This window comes from Thamnophis sirtalis, unplaced genomic scaffold, assembly GCF_051295495.1.
Source record: "Thamnophis sirtalis isolate CommonGarterSnake01/CBP01778 unplaced genomic scaffold, rThaSir2_p1.2 scaffold_15, whole genome shotgun sequence".
NCBI lineage: Eukaryota > Metazoa > Chordata > Lepidosauria > Squamata > Natricidae > Thamnophis > Thamnophis sirtalis.
In genome coordinates this window covers 44893080-44907545 of record NW_028261395.1, presented here as the reverse complement: position 1 = coordinate 44907545, position 14466 = coordinate 44893080, and the positions used below count along the sequence as shown (strand labels likewise).

Here is a 14466-nt window from a genome sequence, read left to right as displayed (position 1 = left end):
CATTTCCGACAGCTTCTGCAACAGGTCGATGCAGTAGCCTTCCAACTCGGGACCCTTAACCATCACATAGGGGTCTTCCTAGGGGGGGGATCAAAGCAAAGGAAATATTTCTTCCTCACCAGCCCTGTCACGAGTTCCAAGGAATACACCCATAGCCAACATGAACTCCGAGGGAAGTCGATCTCTCCAAGAACAATTCGATTGGATCTACCGCATCGGCACAGTTCTTGTGAAAACCGACTCTGAAGGTTCCCGCCGTTTTCACCTCATTAATAGTTTCCGCCCCTTTTTCCAAATAATTAACCACAAGTTCCAATCAAGGTGCTGTCTGGTTGCCCGGCAATGTCGCTCCTCCTCTCTTCAGCCACCTGTGGGAATGACCTTGGTTCTCAGGAGAAACTATTCTGCTTCGGCTACAAAACCCCAACTATCTCTAGTCCTCCCTCTTCCCTAATCCTTTAGCACCAGTGTGGCAATGCTGAAGCCTCCGAAATGCTTCGGTCGGGCCAGCTTCAGAGTTGACCCAGCCCCTTCCATTGCCTGGATCAGCCTGTCGCAACTGGAGTTCCTTTAGAGTGGCGTGGCGGCCTAGAGGTGGCGCTCTTGCCTCACAGTCAGCAGGCTGTGAGTTTGACCTTAGGTAGAAGCAGATATTTCTCTCTCTGAGCACATTGAGAATATATCTGCTGAACAAAACTCCGCACTGGTGACAGGAAAGGCATCTGGCCATTCAACATTCAGCTCCATTCAGTTTCCCAGACTCCACCCTGCAAGGGATTATGGGACTATTAAATGAGGATGGTGATCCATCACTCAGGTGCGAAAAGTGATGCCCCATCCCTGTCTCTCCTCCCCCCCCATTCCCATGGAGGATTTTATGGATATTTCTGAACTTCCCTTCTACATCATGTTTGATGCACTGTTGGAGCCATCAAAAGCGTTTTGACTCCCCTAAAAAACTGGGCACCCCAATAATCAGAAGACCATCTCCTTCAGGTTCAATGAGACCATGGCTTAAGCAGAGGGCCTCTTATTTTAATACTGGCCGTCCTTGACTTACAACAGTTCGCTTTGTGACCATTGGAAGTTACGAGAGCAGTGAAAAAAGCATATCAGGGATTATTATTTTTTTGCGCCGATGGCCCCGGAGGCATCCCCGTGGTCGAGTGGGTGACATTCGGACGCTGGACAACAGGCTCATATTTACGACGGTTGCTGTGTCCTCTTTTGCGACCGTCTGACAAGCAAAAGGAAGGCAGATTCGCCCAACAACTGTGTGACCCACTTAACAGCCGCAGCGATTTCGCTTAGCAAAAACGGTTGTAAAAAACGGGCCGAAATTCACTTAAGAAATGTCTCACTCAGTGACGGAAATTAGGAGCTCCGTTCTGGCCGTAAGTCGAGGCCTCCACGCGTATGAATATTGTAACTCCCAACTCTATTGATACAGAGCTGTTTGCACAGCCAACAACCCCCCCCCCCCCTTACCAGAATAGTTGTGACGTACACCATTGGCGCGTCTTTGCCACCTGCCCCGAGAGAAACACTGCCCTGGGGACGAAAACATTTCAGAAAATTAGCCGCACATTAAAAAAAAAAAAAGGAAAGACAATCACATACAGTGCAGCACGACAAAAGTTGTGTTGGCATTAGCAATAAAATTGAACTTTATATTGTTGGGTGACCTACGAACAGTTCTATTTTCGAGCGGTGTTTTCCCTGCAGAACTCTTGTGCGAAGGACACAGGTTTCCCGGGGAATTTATTTCCCGCTGCGCGCTTACGGCTCAGGAGAAGCACCTGGTCTCACCCCTGACCTCAACCCTGGAGCGGCCCAACTCCAGAAAATGTCCTTGCGCCCCTCAATTGACCCAACACCAAGAATGATGACTTTTCCAAGTCCTGAGAAATTTCTCTGGCTGAGAAGTAAAACTTTAGCAGAGTAACTGAATAACGAGAGTTGGAAGGGACCTTGGAGGTCTTCTAGTCCAGCCCCCTGCTCAAGCAGGAGACACTTTCATACAGAATGACAAAGCAGGAAGGGACCTTGGAGGTCTTCTAGTCCAGCCCCCTGCTCAAGCAGGAGACACTTTCATACAGACTAACAGGGTTGGAAGGGACCTTGGAGGTCTTCTAGTCCAGCCCCCTGCTGAAGCAGGAGACACTTTCATACAGACTAACAGGGTTGGAAGGGACCTTGGAGGTCTTCTAGTCCAGCCCCCTGCTCAAGCAGGAGACACTTTCATACAGACTAACAGGGTTGGAAGGGACCTTGGAGGTCTTCTACTCCAGCCCCCTGCTCAAGCAGGAGACACTTTCATGCAGACTATCAGGGTTGGAAGGGACCTTGGAGGTCTTCTAGTCCAGCCCCCTGCTCAAGCAGGAGACACTTTCATACAGACTAACAGGGTTGGAAGGGACCTTGGAGGTCTTCTAGTCCAGCCCCCTGCTCAAGCAGGAGACACTTTCATACAGACTAACAGGGTTGGAAGGGACCTTGGAGGTCTTCTAGTCCAGCCCTCTGCTCAAGCAGGAGACACTTTCATACAGACTAACAGGGTTGGAAGGGACCTTGGAGGTCTTCTAGTCCAGCCCCCTGCTCAAGCAGGAAACCCGATATAATTTCAGACAAATCGTTCGCCAATCAATTGCTTAATAATAACCGGAGATTAGCATCTACCGGTATTTGACGTAACGCCACAAAGTCCTACTAATAGTTACAGTTCTGTCCGTTCAATATTTTGAGATTTCTATTTTCCTTTTTTCTAGAAACCGGCTGGCAAAAGCGGATATATTTATAATCCGTTTTATTGATTTCTTCAATTTCTACAGCCGCCCAATTCGGCCAAGTCACTCGGCGCGTTGACAACTTGGATAAAACCGTTCGTTCTTACGCCTCCCTCTTTACTGAGTCATTTGTGTTTTCAGGTGTATGTTTGTGTGTGTGTGTGTGTGTGTGTGTGTGTGTATCGATTGTGGAAACAGGTCAGAAGATACGAGCCGTGACAGTACGTTGAGAAAAATGGATACTGACCTTCTGAGTGAAATCCCCTTCAGCGGCATCTGAAAAATATGGGAATCGTAAAATTATATATTGTAATTTTGCTATATAAATGGTTGCAGTTGTACACTTGTTTTCCTTTTTAACTGCTCAACAACTACAAAAGAGACATGTTTTATTCCATAAATTGCCTTGGAGACGGATGAATGGCCTCTACGCCTGTCTCATCCAGCAGCAAATTATCTCAGACTAGAGAAAGAATTCCTTCGTCACCAAAAATTGAGAGAGGAAGAGTAGGAGTAGGAGAAAGGTAAGGGAAGGGAAGAAGGAAGAGGAGGGAAGGAAGAAAGAGGGAAGGAGAGGAGGGTGGAAGGGAGAGGAAGAGAAGGAGAGAGGGTAGGAAGGGGAAGAGCAATAGCAGTAGACTTATATACCGCTTCATAGGCCTTTCAGGCCTCTCTAAGCGGTTTACAGAGAGTCAGCATATTGCCCCCAACAATCTGGGTCCTCATTTTACCCACCTCAGAAGGATGGAAGGCTGAGTCAACCCTGAGCCGGTGAGATTTGAACCGCTGACCTGCTGATCTAGCAGTAGCCTGCAGTGCTGCATTTAACCACTGCGCCACCTTGCAGAGGAAGAGTAGGAGTAGGAGAAAGTTAAGGGAAGAAGGAAGAGGAGGGAAGGAAGAAAGAGGGAAGGAGAGGAGGGTGGAAGGGAGAGGAAGAGAAGGAGACAGGATAGGAAGGGAAAGAGGGAGTAGGGGAGAGGTAAGGGAAGAAGGAAGAGGAAGAAGAGGGAAGGAAGAAAGGGAAGGAGAAGGTGGAAGGGGAGAGAAAGAGAAAGAGAGAGGGTAGGAAGGGGAAGAGGAAGATTAGGAGTAGGGGAGAGGTAAGGGAAGAAGGAAGAGGAAGGAGAAGAGGGAAGGAGAGAAGGATGGAAGGGAGAGGAAGAGAAAGAGAGAGGGTAGGAAGAGGAGGAGTAGGAGAAGGGAAAGGAAAGAAGGAAGGGGAAGGAGAAGGAGAAGAGGGAAGGAGAGGAGGATGGAAGGGAGAGAAAGAGAAGGAGAGAGGGTAGAAAGGGGAAGAGGAAGAGAGGAGTAGGAGAAAGGTAAGGAAAGAAGGAAGGAGAAGGAGAAGGTGGAAGGAAGAAAGAGGGAAGGAGAGGAGGATGGAAGGGAGAGAAAGAGAAGGTAGGAAGGGGAAGAGGAAGAGTAGGAGTAGGAGAAAGGGAAGGGAAGAAGGAAGAGGAAGGAGAAGAGGGAAGGAAGAAAGAGGGGAGAGGAGGATGGAAGGGAGAGGAAGAGACAGAGAGAGGGTAGAAAGGGGAAGAGGAAGAGAGGAGTAGGGGAGAGGTAAGGGAAGAAGGAAGAGGAAGGAAGAAAGAGGTAAGGAGAGGATAAATGGGAGAGGAAGAGAAGGAGAGAGGGTAGGAAGGAGAAGAGGAAGAGTAGGAGAAAGGGAAGGGAAGAAGGAAGAGGAAGGAGAAGAGGGAAGGAGAGAAGGATGAAAGGGAGAGGAAGAGACGGAGAGAGGGTAGAAAGGGGAAGAGGAAGAGAGGAGTAGGAGAAAGGTAAGGAAAGAAGGAAGGGGAAGGAGAAGGTGGAAGAAGAAAGAGGAAGGAGAGGAGGATGGCTCTTCCTCCTTCTCTCTTTCTTAAGGAAGAAGGAAGAGGAAGGAGAAGAGGAAGGAAGAAAGAGGGGAGAGGAGGATGGAAGGGAGAGGAAGAGACAGAGAGAGGGTAGAAAGGGGAAGAGGAAGAGAGGAGTAGGGGAGAGGTGGAAGAGGAAGGAAGAAAGAGGTAAGGAGAGGATAAATGGGAGAGGAAGAGAAGGAGAGAGGGTAGGAAGGAGAAGAGGAAGAGTAGGAGAAAGGGAAGGAAGAAGGAAGAGGAAGGAGAAGAGGGAAGGAGAGAAGGATGAAAGGGAGAGGAAGAGACGGAGAGAGGGTAGAAAGGGGAAGAGGAAGAGAGGAGTAGGAGAAAGGTAAGGAAAGAAGGAAGGGAAGGAGAAGGTGGAAGGAAGAAAGAGGGAAGGAGAGGAGGATGGAAGGGAGAGAAAGAGAAGGTAGGAAGGGGAAGAGGAAGAGAGGAGTAGGAGAAAGGTAAGGGAAGAAGGAAGAGGAAGGAGAAGAGGGAAGGAAGAAAGAGGGAAGGAGGGGAGGATGGAAGGGAGAGGAAGAGACGGAGAGAGGGTAGAACGGGGAAGAGGAAGAGAGGAGTAGGGGAGAGGTAAGGGAAGAAGGAAGAGGAAGGAAGAAAGAGGTAAGGAGAGGATAAATGGGAGAGGAAGAGAAGGAGAGAGGGTAGGAAGGAGAAGAGGAAGAGTAGGAGAAAGGTAAGGGAAGAAGGAAGGGGAAGGAGAGGAGGAAGAAGAAAAAAAAGCGTCACAACAGGAGGAAAGGACGGTAAACGAAGCAACCCAAACTATATATTATAACCTCTTAAATGAAATAATAAATATATAAGAATGATAAATGTAAAGAAGAATAACAATTATGTGAATATATATGGTGTGTAAGAGAATAAAAAAATTAATTAGTGGCCGTCCTCGACTTACGACCACAATCAAGCTGAAAATTTCAGTCGCTAAGCAAGACATTTTAAAAAGGAATTCCTTTCTCGGCACAGTTACTAAGCGAAAACCCTGCTTAGCAACCGGCTCGTATTTAGGACGGTCGCCGGCTGCACGATCCCCTTTGGCGATCTGCCGATGAGTCAGGTTGATGGGGAAGCTAGACCATGTGACTGACTTAACCGCTGCAGTGATTCACTCAACGACGGTGGTGAGGAAGGTTCAGTTAACAGGACAACATTCACTTAACGGCCGTCTTGCCTTAGTAACACAGATTTGAGGCCTCCGTTCTGGTAGTAAGTGGAGGAATACCTGCACGTTAGGTAACGTTGAACGCAATTGGAGAGCAAAATGATATATCTGTAGTAAATTTTGAGGTGTTGTGGCCTCTCGGCCACCGGCCTCTCCGAATCAGAGGAGGAGAAGGAGAATGGGTGGGAGTCAGGGTCAGCCTCAAGGCAACCTGAGAACTCCGAGGGGGAAGAAGGAATGGAGCTGGGAGAGAGAAAGGCAGAGATGGAGGTTGGGCCGTCCGTCAGCCCTCCGATGGAGGGTCAACAGCCCCCGGGTCTGGAGGTGGCTGATGAGGAAGAGGAGGGACAACTGGGGCCAGTGCCTGACGCACGGATGCTCAGGAGGCAGAGGAGAGGAGAGCAGTGGAAATATATGAGCCGGTCCTCGGGACGGAAGAGCCACCGCTGCTAACGAAGGCCCCTCCCTAGCTCTGGGGATCAAAGGCAGGGGGCGGAGGTGAATAGATGTGGGAGAGGAGAGGAGAGCAGTGGAAATCTATGGGCTGGTCCTCGGGACGGAAGAGCCACCGCTGCTAACGAAGGCCCCTCCCTAGCTCTGGGGATCAAAGGCAGGGGGCGGAGGTGAATAGATGTGGGAGAGGAGAGGAGAGCAGTGGAAATCTATGGGCCGGTCCTCGGGATGGAAGAGCCACCGCTGCTAACGAAGGCCCCTCCCTAGCTCTGGGGATAAAAGGCAGGGGGTGGAGATTAATAGATGTGGCAGAGGAGAGGAGAGCAGTGGAAATCTATGGGCCGGTCCTCGGGACGGAAGAGCCACCACTGCTAATGAAGGCCCCTCCCTAGCTCTGGGGATCAAAGCAGGGGGCGGAGATGAATAGATGTGGCAGAGGAGAGGAGAGCAGTGGAAATCTATGAGCCGGTCCTCGGGATGGAAGAGCCACCGCTGCTAACGAAGGCCCCACCCTAGCTCTGGGGATCAGAGGCAGGGGGGCGGAGGTGAATAGATGTGGCAGAGGAGAGGAGAGCAGTCCTTCATCCCAGATGTCGGTCCATCCTTCACTGAACTGTCCTTCATCCTAGATGTCCCCCTAGATGTTGGGGGACATCACTGCACCCAAATGGCCTAGAATGTTGCAGGTTCTGCTCGGCTGCGACTTGACAATAAATGTCCTTCTTTTAGTTCAGGAAAAAAAATCAAAGGTTGCGGTGAGCGGAAATCCAAGGAGGACATTCCAGAACTTCAGCCAGTGGGAATTCTTTTCTCTTGGTCTTTTTCAACTCTGTTTATATATCTATCTAGGGGGCAGAGGAGGGAAGGAATGCCCATCCATTTTGCCTCTGCTGTCTCCAGCCGAACTCTTGAATTATCCGGCTATAAAGAGCTTTCTTCTCTCCAGCCCCGAGGCAGCTCTCCATGGGAGCTGGAGGGCAGCCCAAAGACGCCTCTTGTTTCCTTTTCAACTCGCCGCTGTTCGAGCCAGCGGGACTTCCCTTTGGCCCCCTCGCGGAAGCCCCGCGCTGGACCGGTGGAAGGGAACAAGGAGGCCCATTGAAGGTTTTGGCATCTTCAGTGGCCAGCCTGGGACAGGAATTGTTAAGAGGTGCCTCCTGAAGGGCATTGGGGGTGGGTGGGACACACACACACACACAGAGACACACACACAAAAGGGGAAAAAAACCAGGCACAAAAAAATAAATCAAAGACCAGCTCTTGAAAAAGGAGGCCGTAAATAATCAGCCACGGTAACGGTCCGGGAGTTCTCCACGGGAGCAATTGTTCGACACCCCAAATCTGACATCGATTTTGGATTTATTTCGAGCGCTTAAGGAGCGCTGGGAGGAAATGGGGCCCAAAGGCTGAAAAATAAGTACTGGGGAGGGGGAAAAACAATACTGGTTTTTGCAACCTGTGTGTATCCAGGTGTTCCTTTCCTTCACTTTCTCCTTCCTTCCTTTCCTTTCCTTTCCTTATTTCTTTCTTCTTTCCTGCTCCCTTTCCTTTCCTTTCTTCCCCATCCTTTCTGTCTCCCTTCCCTTCTCTTCTTCCTTCCCTTCACTTTCTCCTTCCTTTCCATTCCTTTCCTTCCCACTCCCTCCTTTCCTTCTTTCTTCTTTCCTTCTCCCTTTCCTTTCTTCCCTTCCCCTTCCTTTCCATCTCCCTTCCCTTCCTTCTCCCTTTCCTTCACTTTCTCCTTCCCTTTCTTTCCATTCCTTCCTTTCCTTTCTTTATTTCCTTCTTTCTTCCTTCCTTCTCCCTTTCCTTTCCTTTTTTCCCCATCTTTTCCGTCTCCCTTCTCTTCTTCCTTCCCTTCCCTTCCCTTTCTCCTTTCTTTCCTTTCCATTCCTTTCCACTCCTTCCTTTCCTTTCCTTCTTCCTTCCTTCCTTCTCCCTTTCCTTTCCTTTCTTCCCTTCTTCCTTCCCTTCCTTTCCGTCTCCCTTCCCTTCTTCCTTCCCTTCCTTCTCCCTTTCCTTTCCTTTTTTCCCCATCTTTTCCGTCTCCCTTCTCTTCTTCCTTCCCTTCCCTTCCCTTTCTCCTTTCTTTCCTTTCCATTCCTTTCCACTCCTTCCTTTCCTTTCCTTCTTCCTTCCTTCCTTCTCCCTTTCCTTTCCTTTCTTCCCTTCTTCCTTCCCTTCCTTTCCGTCTCCCTTCCCTTCTTCCTTCCCTTCCTTCTCCCTTTCCTTTCCTTCACTTTCTCCTTCCTTCCCTTTCTTTCCATTCCTTCCTTTCCTTTCCATTCAATTCCTTTCCATTCCTTTCTTTTCCATTCCTTGCAATCTGAATCAATCCAGGTATTCCTAGACTTAATGGAGCTCAATGGTTCGCTGCTGAGCAAGATAGTTGTTAATAGCAATAGCAATAGCAGTAGACTTATATACTGCTTCATAGGCCTTTCAGGCCTCTCTAAGCGGTTTACAGAGAGTCAGCCTCTTGCCCCCAACAATCTGGGTCCTCATTTTACCCACCTCGGAAGGATGGAAGGCTGAGTCAACCCTGAGCCGGTGGGATTTGAACCGCTGAACTGCTGATCTAGCAGTAGCCTGCAGTGCTGCATTTAACCACTGCGCCACCTTGGCTCTTAAGTGAGCTTTGGGCCCATTTTACGACTTTTCTTGCCCACGGTTGTTAAGTGAATCATGGCCATTCTTAAGTTGCTTGCACGGTCGCTAGGTGAATCTGGCTTCCCCTCCCTTGACTTGGCTTGTCAGAAGATCGCAAAAGGGTATCCTATGACACACAAACCCCCTCCAGGACACTGCAACCGTCATAAATGCGAATCAGTTGACAAGAGTCTGATTTTTTGATCACGGGGATGTTGCATCAGGGGTCGTAAGTGTGAAAAAATGGTCGTACGTCACTTCGCAGTGCTGTTGTAACTCAAAATGGTCATTAAGTGAACATTAAGTCAAGCGCTATCTGGACGGGCGGCTAAAGGAATGTCATTTTCACTCACTTTGGATCCTGATGTTTTTGGGTGATGCCACATATTTAAGAATCCAGGAAATGACATTCTAAATTCACCCTTTACTTTTCTGTATCACTTAATCAACAATTGACCTTGATATGGGTAGGTGGGTAGGAAGGAAGATAAGATGGGGGAAAGGGGGGAAGGAAAGAGGAAGGAAGGAAGGTAGGTATGAGAATGGGAAAAGGAGGGAAAGAAGGAAGGAAGGGGTGGGAATGGGAAAAAGGAAGGAAAGAAGGAAGGAAGAGATGAAAATTGGAAAAAGGGAGGAAGGAAGGAAGGGATGAGAATGGGTAAAAGGAAGAAAGAAGGAAGGAAGGAAGGAAGGAAGGGATGAAAATGGGAAAAGGGAGGAAGGAAGGAAGGGATGAGAATGGGAAAAAGGAAGAAAGAAAGAAGGAAGGAAGGAAGGAAGGAAAGAAGGGATGAAAATGGGAAAAGGGAGGAAGGAAGGAAGGAAGGGATGAGAATGGAAAAAAGGAAGAAGGAAGGAAGGAAGGGATGAAAATGGGAAAAGGGAGGAAGGAAGGAAGAGATGAGAATGGGAAAAAGGGAAGAAGGAAGGAAGAGATGAGAATTGGAAAAAGGAGGAAAGAAGGAAGGAAGGAAGGGATGAGAATTGGAAAAAGGAGGAAAGAAGGAATAGATGAAAATGGGAAAAAGGGAGGAAGGAAGGAAGGAAGGAAGGAAGGAAGGGATGAGAATGGGTAAAAGGAAGAAGGAAGGAAGGAAGGAAGGAAGGAAGGAAGGAAGGAAGGAAGGGATGAAAATGGGAAAAGGGAGGAAGGAAGGAAGGGATGAGAATGGGAAAAAGGAAGAAAGAAAGAAGGAAGGAAGGAAGGAAGGAAGGGATGAAAATGGGAAAAGGGAGGAAGGAAGGAAGGAAGGAAGGGATGAGAATGGAAAAAAGGAAGAAGGAAGGAAGGAAGGAAGGGATGAAAATGGGAAAAGGGAGGAAGGAAGGAAGAGATGAGAATGGGAAAAAGGGAAGAAGGAAGGAAGAGATGAGAATTGGAAAAAGGAGGAAAGAAGGAAGGAAGGAAGGGATGAGAATTGGAAAAAGGAGGAAAGAAGGAATAGATGAAAATGGGAAAAAGGGAGGAAGGAAGGAAGGAAGGAAGGGATGAGAATGGGAAAAAGGAAGAAAGAAAGAAGGAAGGAAGGAAGGAAGAAAAAGATGTGAATGGGAAAAAGGGGGAAAGAAGGAAGGAAAGAAGAGATGAAAATGGGAGAAAGGGAGGAAGGGAGGAAGGAAGGAAGAGATGAAAATAGGGAAAAGGGAGGAAGGAAGGAAGAGATGAGAATGGGAAAAAGGGGGAAAGAAAGAAGGAGGAAGGAAGGAAACTTTGACAGAGAAAGATCAGATCTGTCACCTAAGTGATCAGGGGGAAAACATGGCTTAAATCCAGAAGAAGACCAAGATACGTGGCAGTGATTCGGGCAAACGCCTCCTTGATTCTTGGCAAAGTCCCTTCAAACAAGAAAGTTGCCATTTCCCCTATTTTGGGACTAAACGGCCTAGGACAAAAATTTCCCTGGAGACAAAAACTTTTCAGGTTCTTGTTGAAGCCGCTCAGAAAGGCCCCAGGCGATCAAGGAGAAGTCAAGCTAAAGGAGAGCCTTAGCTGACATCAAACCTGAATTTGGGGGTTGTTCACCTTTGCTCACATTCAAGCAGCTGCAGAAAGTAAATTATTATGATTATTTTTTGCTCGAACCAACACAAGACACTTGGCAAGAGAAATTCTCTGCCAGCGAATCGAAATCTGCCCAGTGACTCTTAAGTTTAAATAATTAAAATAAACCAAAGTCAAAGCTTTGCCGTTAGTGAGATCAAAGTCCCTTTTTTTCCAAATATTTGTACACCCTATTATCTCTTTTGAGGATTTTGTGCCCCCAAACTTGCGCTCCTTAAAAAAAAAAAGAAATGCCTCTTCTAAGTTTTTGCTTGTGATGGGGAAAGATTGAAGCGTTAAATCTGGCCGAACTCAGATTTGGGGTTACAAATGGACTGATGAGTTTTTGACACCTGTTTAGAAATGGATCTGGAAGAAGGCAAATATTCGTTAGTTCGTCATCCCTGATTTAATTAAGACGAAGAACCCTGTCCAAAAAATAAAATAAGCACAAATGTTACTACTTGCTTTGCTGTTAGACGACGTCCTTTTCACAAAGTCAAGGTATTTTTTAAAGAAATTAACGGATACTTTTATTATCTGTTAATGGGGGGGAGTTTGCTTATTTAATTAAGACGTCCAAGATTTATTTAAGACAATAAAAGCGTTCCCTCTTTCTACACCACCGTGGGCAATCTCAGTCCTGAAAACATAACACGCAACGTCGTTGCTCAAAATACTTTTCAAATAATGAGAATAATGCGACGGAAGAATGAAGGGGACTCGAGTGTTGTGTGAAGGTGATAAAATTCAGGGTTTTTTCCCCCATCTTCTCACCTGTCCATTTAGGTTGTCCAAGCAAAAGGAATGTCGTAGCACAAAAGATGAAGCCGAAAGCTTTACCCATCGCGGTGCAGAATTTTCTAGTGGAGTGCCCTCTGTGAAGAGAGGGGAAAAAAAATCACAAGGTTAATTAAAGGTGAAGGTAAAAGTTCCCCTCTTGCACATATGTGCTGGTTGTTCCCGACTCCAGGGGGCGGTGCTCATCTCCGTTTCAAAGCCGAAGAGCCAGCGCTATCCGGAGACGTCTCCGTGGTCATGTGGCCGGCACGACTCAACTCCCGAAGCCGCATCAAACGCTGTTCCCTTCCCAACAAAATTAGTGGTTCCTATTTTTCTATTTGCATTTTTTTACCTGCTTTTGAACTGCTAGGTTGGCAGAAGCTGGGACAAGTCAGGGGGGCTCCCTCCGTTACGCGGCGCTAAGGATTCGAACCGCCGAACTGCCGACCTTTCTGATAGACAAGCTCAGCATCTTAGCCACTGAGCCACCGCGTCCCTTTAGAATTAATTAAGCGGACACTTATTGGTTTGATGTAATTTGAACGGCGACGCAGACGTTAACATGATGGAAACTAAGCGTTTTGCTTAGAAAGCTAGGATTAAGGAGGGGGTTTCGTTCGAATTCCGCCCTCTCCCTGAAAGGCTACATTTCTGCACGAAAGGGAATTTTAAGCAACTCTTTGGAATAAATTTGGTGGCTAGCAAAATCTAGTCTCCCGCAATGGGGTAGCCTATCTTGCCTGCATATAATTATTATTTTTATTAAAAAAAATACATTACACGGTGGAACTGTGGGTGGAGAATTGATTGAATACAAGGAAGAAGACCACGGGGGCTTTGAGAGGAAGCGAAGTCTCCGTTTTCAGAGGGGTGGGATTCTTCCATTTCTGCAGAAATCTGCACATCCAAACTGCTGACGTGGCAAGGGAAGGCAGAGAATACATCCTTGCAATAACTGGGATCGAAGTAGAGACCCCCACCCAGCTTCATTACATTTTGGAGACCTATTAATTTGCAACGCCTCTCTCTCTCGATATATTAAAGAAGCGAATGACACTTGTTGCGCCATTCCTCACTCCTAAGATAGCAGCTGATGTGAATGGACCCGAAAACGAAGGAAATAATATTCCTTCCCTTCTCTTCTTTCTCCTTCCTTTCCTTCTCTCCTTTTTTTCCCTTCCTTTCCTTCTCCCTTTCCTTCTTTCTTCCCTTCCTTCTCCCTTTCCTTCTTTCTTCCCTTCCTTTTGTTCTCCCTTTCCTTTCCATTCCTTCCTTTCCTTCTCCCTTCCTTTTTGTCCCTTCCTTTCCTTCTTTTTTCCCTTCCTTTCCTTCTCCCTTCCCTTCTTTCTTCCCTTCCTTTCCTTCTCCCTTTCCTTTCCATTCCTTCCTTTCCTTCTCCCTTCCTTTCCTTTTTGTCCCTTCCTTTCCTTCTTTTTTCCCTTCCTTTCCTTCTCCCTTCCCTTCCTTGTTTCTTCCCTTTCCATTCCTTCCTTTCCTTTGCTTTCCTTCCTTTCTACCCTTTCCTTCTCCCTTTCCTTTCTTCCCTTCCTTTCCTTCTCTTTCCTTTCCATTCCTTCCTTTCCTTCTCCCTTCCTTTCCTTTTTGTCCCTTCCTTTCCTTCTCCCTTCCCTTCTTTCTTCCCTTCCTTTCCTTCTCCCTTTCCTTTCTTCCCTTCCTCCCTTTCCTTTGCTTTCCTTCTTTCTTCCCTTTCCTTCTACCTTTCCATTCCTTCCTTTCCTTTCTTTTCCTTCCTTTCCTTCTCCCTTCCCTTTCCATTCCTTCCTTTCCTTTGCTTTCCTTCCTTTCTACCCTTTCCTTCTCCCTTTCCATTCCTTCCTTTCCTTTCTTTTCCTTCCTTTCCTTCTCCCTTTCCTTCCCATCCCTTCCTTTCCTTTCCTTCCTTTCTTCCCTTTCCTTCTCCCTTTCCTTTCTTTCCCATTCCTTCCTTTCTTTCCCTTCCCATTCCTTCCTTTCCTTTCCTTCCCATTCCTTTCCGTGAATTTTTTTAAAAAAGAAAGATAATTATATCAAGAAATGGGCTGATTTCAGCCAAACCTCATCGTTTGTAACTTCTCTTTGGCCCAGTCCTGCAAATGGTTCTAGTCCTCTTGATGGAAAAACTTTTTGCTTGAAGCCAACATGGAAATAAAATCCCAACCCCTGGAGTTTCACTCGTTCTTCCCAAGCAAGGTTTTTTTTTTTTTGGGGGGGGGGGGGTGGAAAGCTGACCTTGGAAAGTACATTGCAAAAAAAAACCTTCCACAGGTGGAAAGAGAGAAGGATTTCCAGAAAAGGAGAGAGAGAAAGAGAGAGAGAAAGCCTCACTTACCGTTGGTGGCACCTTCAGCCGAGAGAGGAGAGCTGTTTATCTGCAGCCGCAGAAGGCAGCCGGCGCTGATGAGCTGATTTGGGGAAAAATGACGGCATCAATCAGCCACAGGGTCCAATTCGGGGGAGGAGGAGTTGGGGTGGGGTGAGGGGGGTGGGAAGCTGGGGAAATTTCAAGAGGGGAAGTATTGTTCTCCCTTGGAGGGAGGTGCGTTTTCCTCTGCCTCTCCTCGCTCCAAAGAGGGTGAAATGTGGGGGGCCCCCTCGCCATGTGGAAGATAACAGAATGGCAAGAGCTTGGAAAGGGGCCTTGGAGGTCCTCTAGTCCGACCCCTCTTGCTCCATCAGGAGACCCTGTGCAATGCCAGGCCAATGGATAGCCAATCTTTT

General features: G+C 47.6%; 1 protein-coding gene across 2 annotated transcripts in view; it reads right to left on the bottom strand.

The window, feature by feature from the left end:
• LOC106555647 (putative glutamate receptor) overlaps window positions 1-14215 on the bottom strand; it is a 35268-nt gene extending 21053 nt beyond the window's left edge. The window contains exons 1-3 of one of the 2 annotated variants that reach the window (XM_087702026.1): window positions 14078-14215; window positions 11743-11843; window positions 3034-3062 (exon numbers count right to left, since the gene is read on the bottom strand). In XM_087702026.1, the coding sequence (XP_087558152.1) occupies window positions 3034-3062; window positions 11743-11812 (99 nt within the window). In that variant the 5' untranslated portion in view covers window positions 11813-11843; window positions 14078-14215. The remainder of the gene's footprint in view (window positions 1-3033; window positions 3063-11742; window positions 11844-14077) is intronic. The other variant, XM_087702027.1, reaches the window with a different exon arrangement.
• Between the last annotated feature and the right edge of the window lie 251 nt (window positions 14216-14466).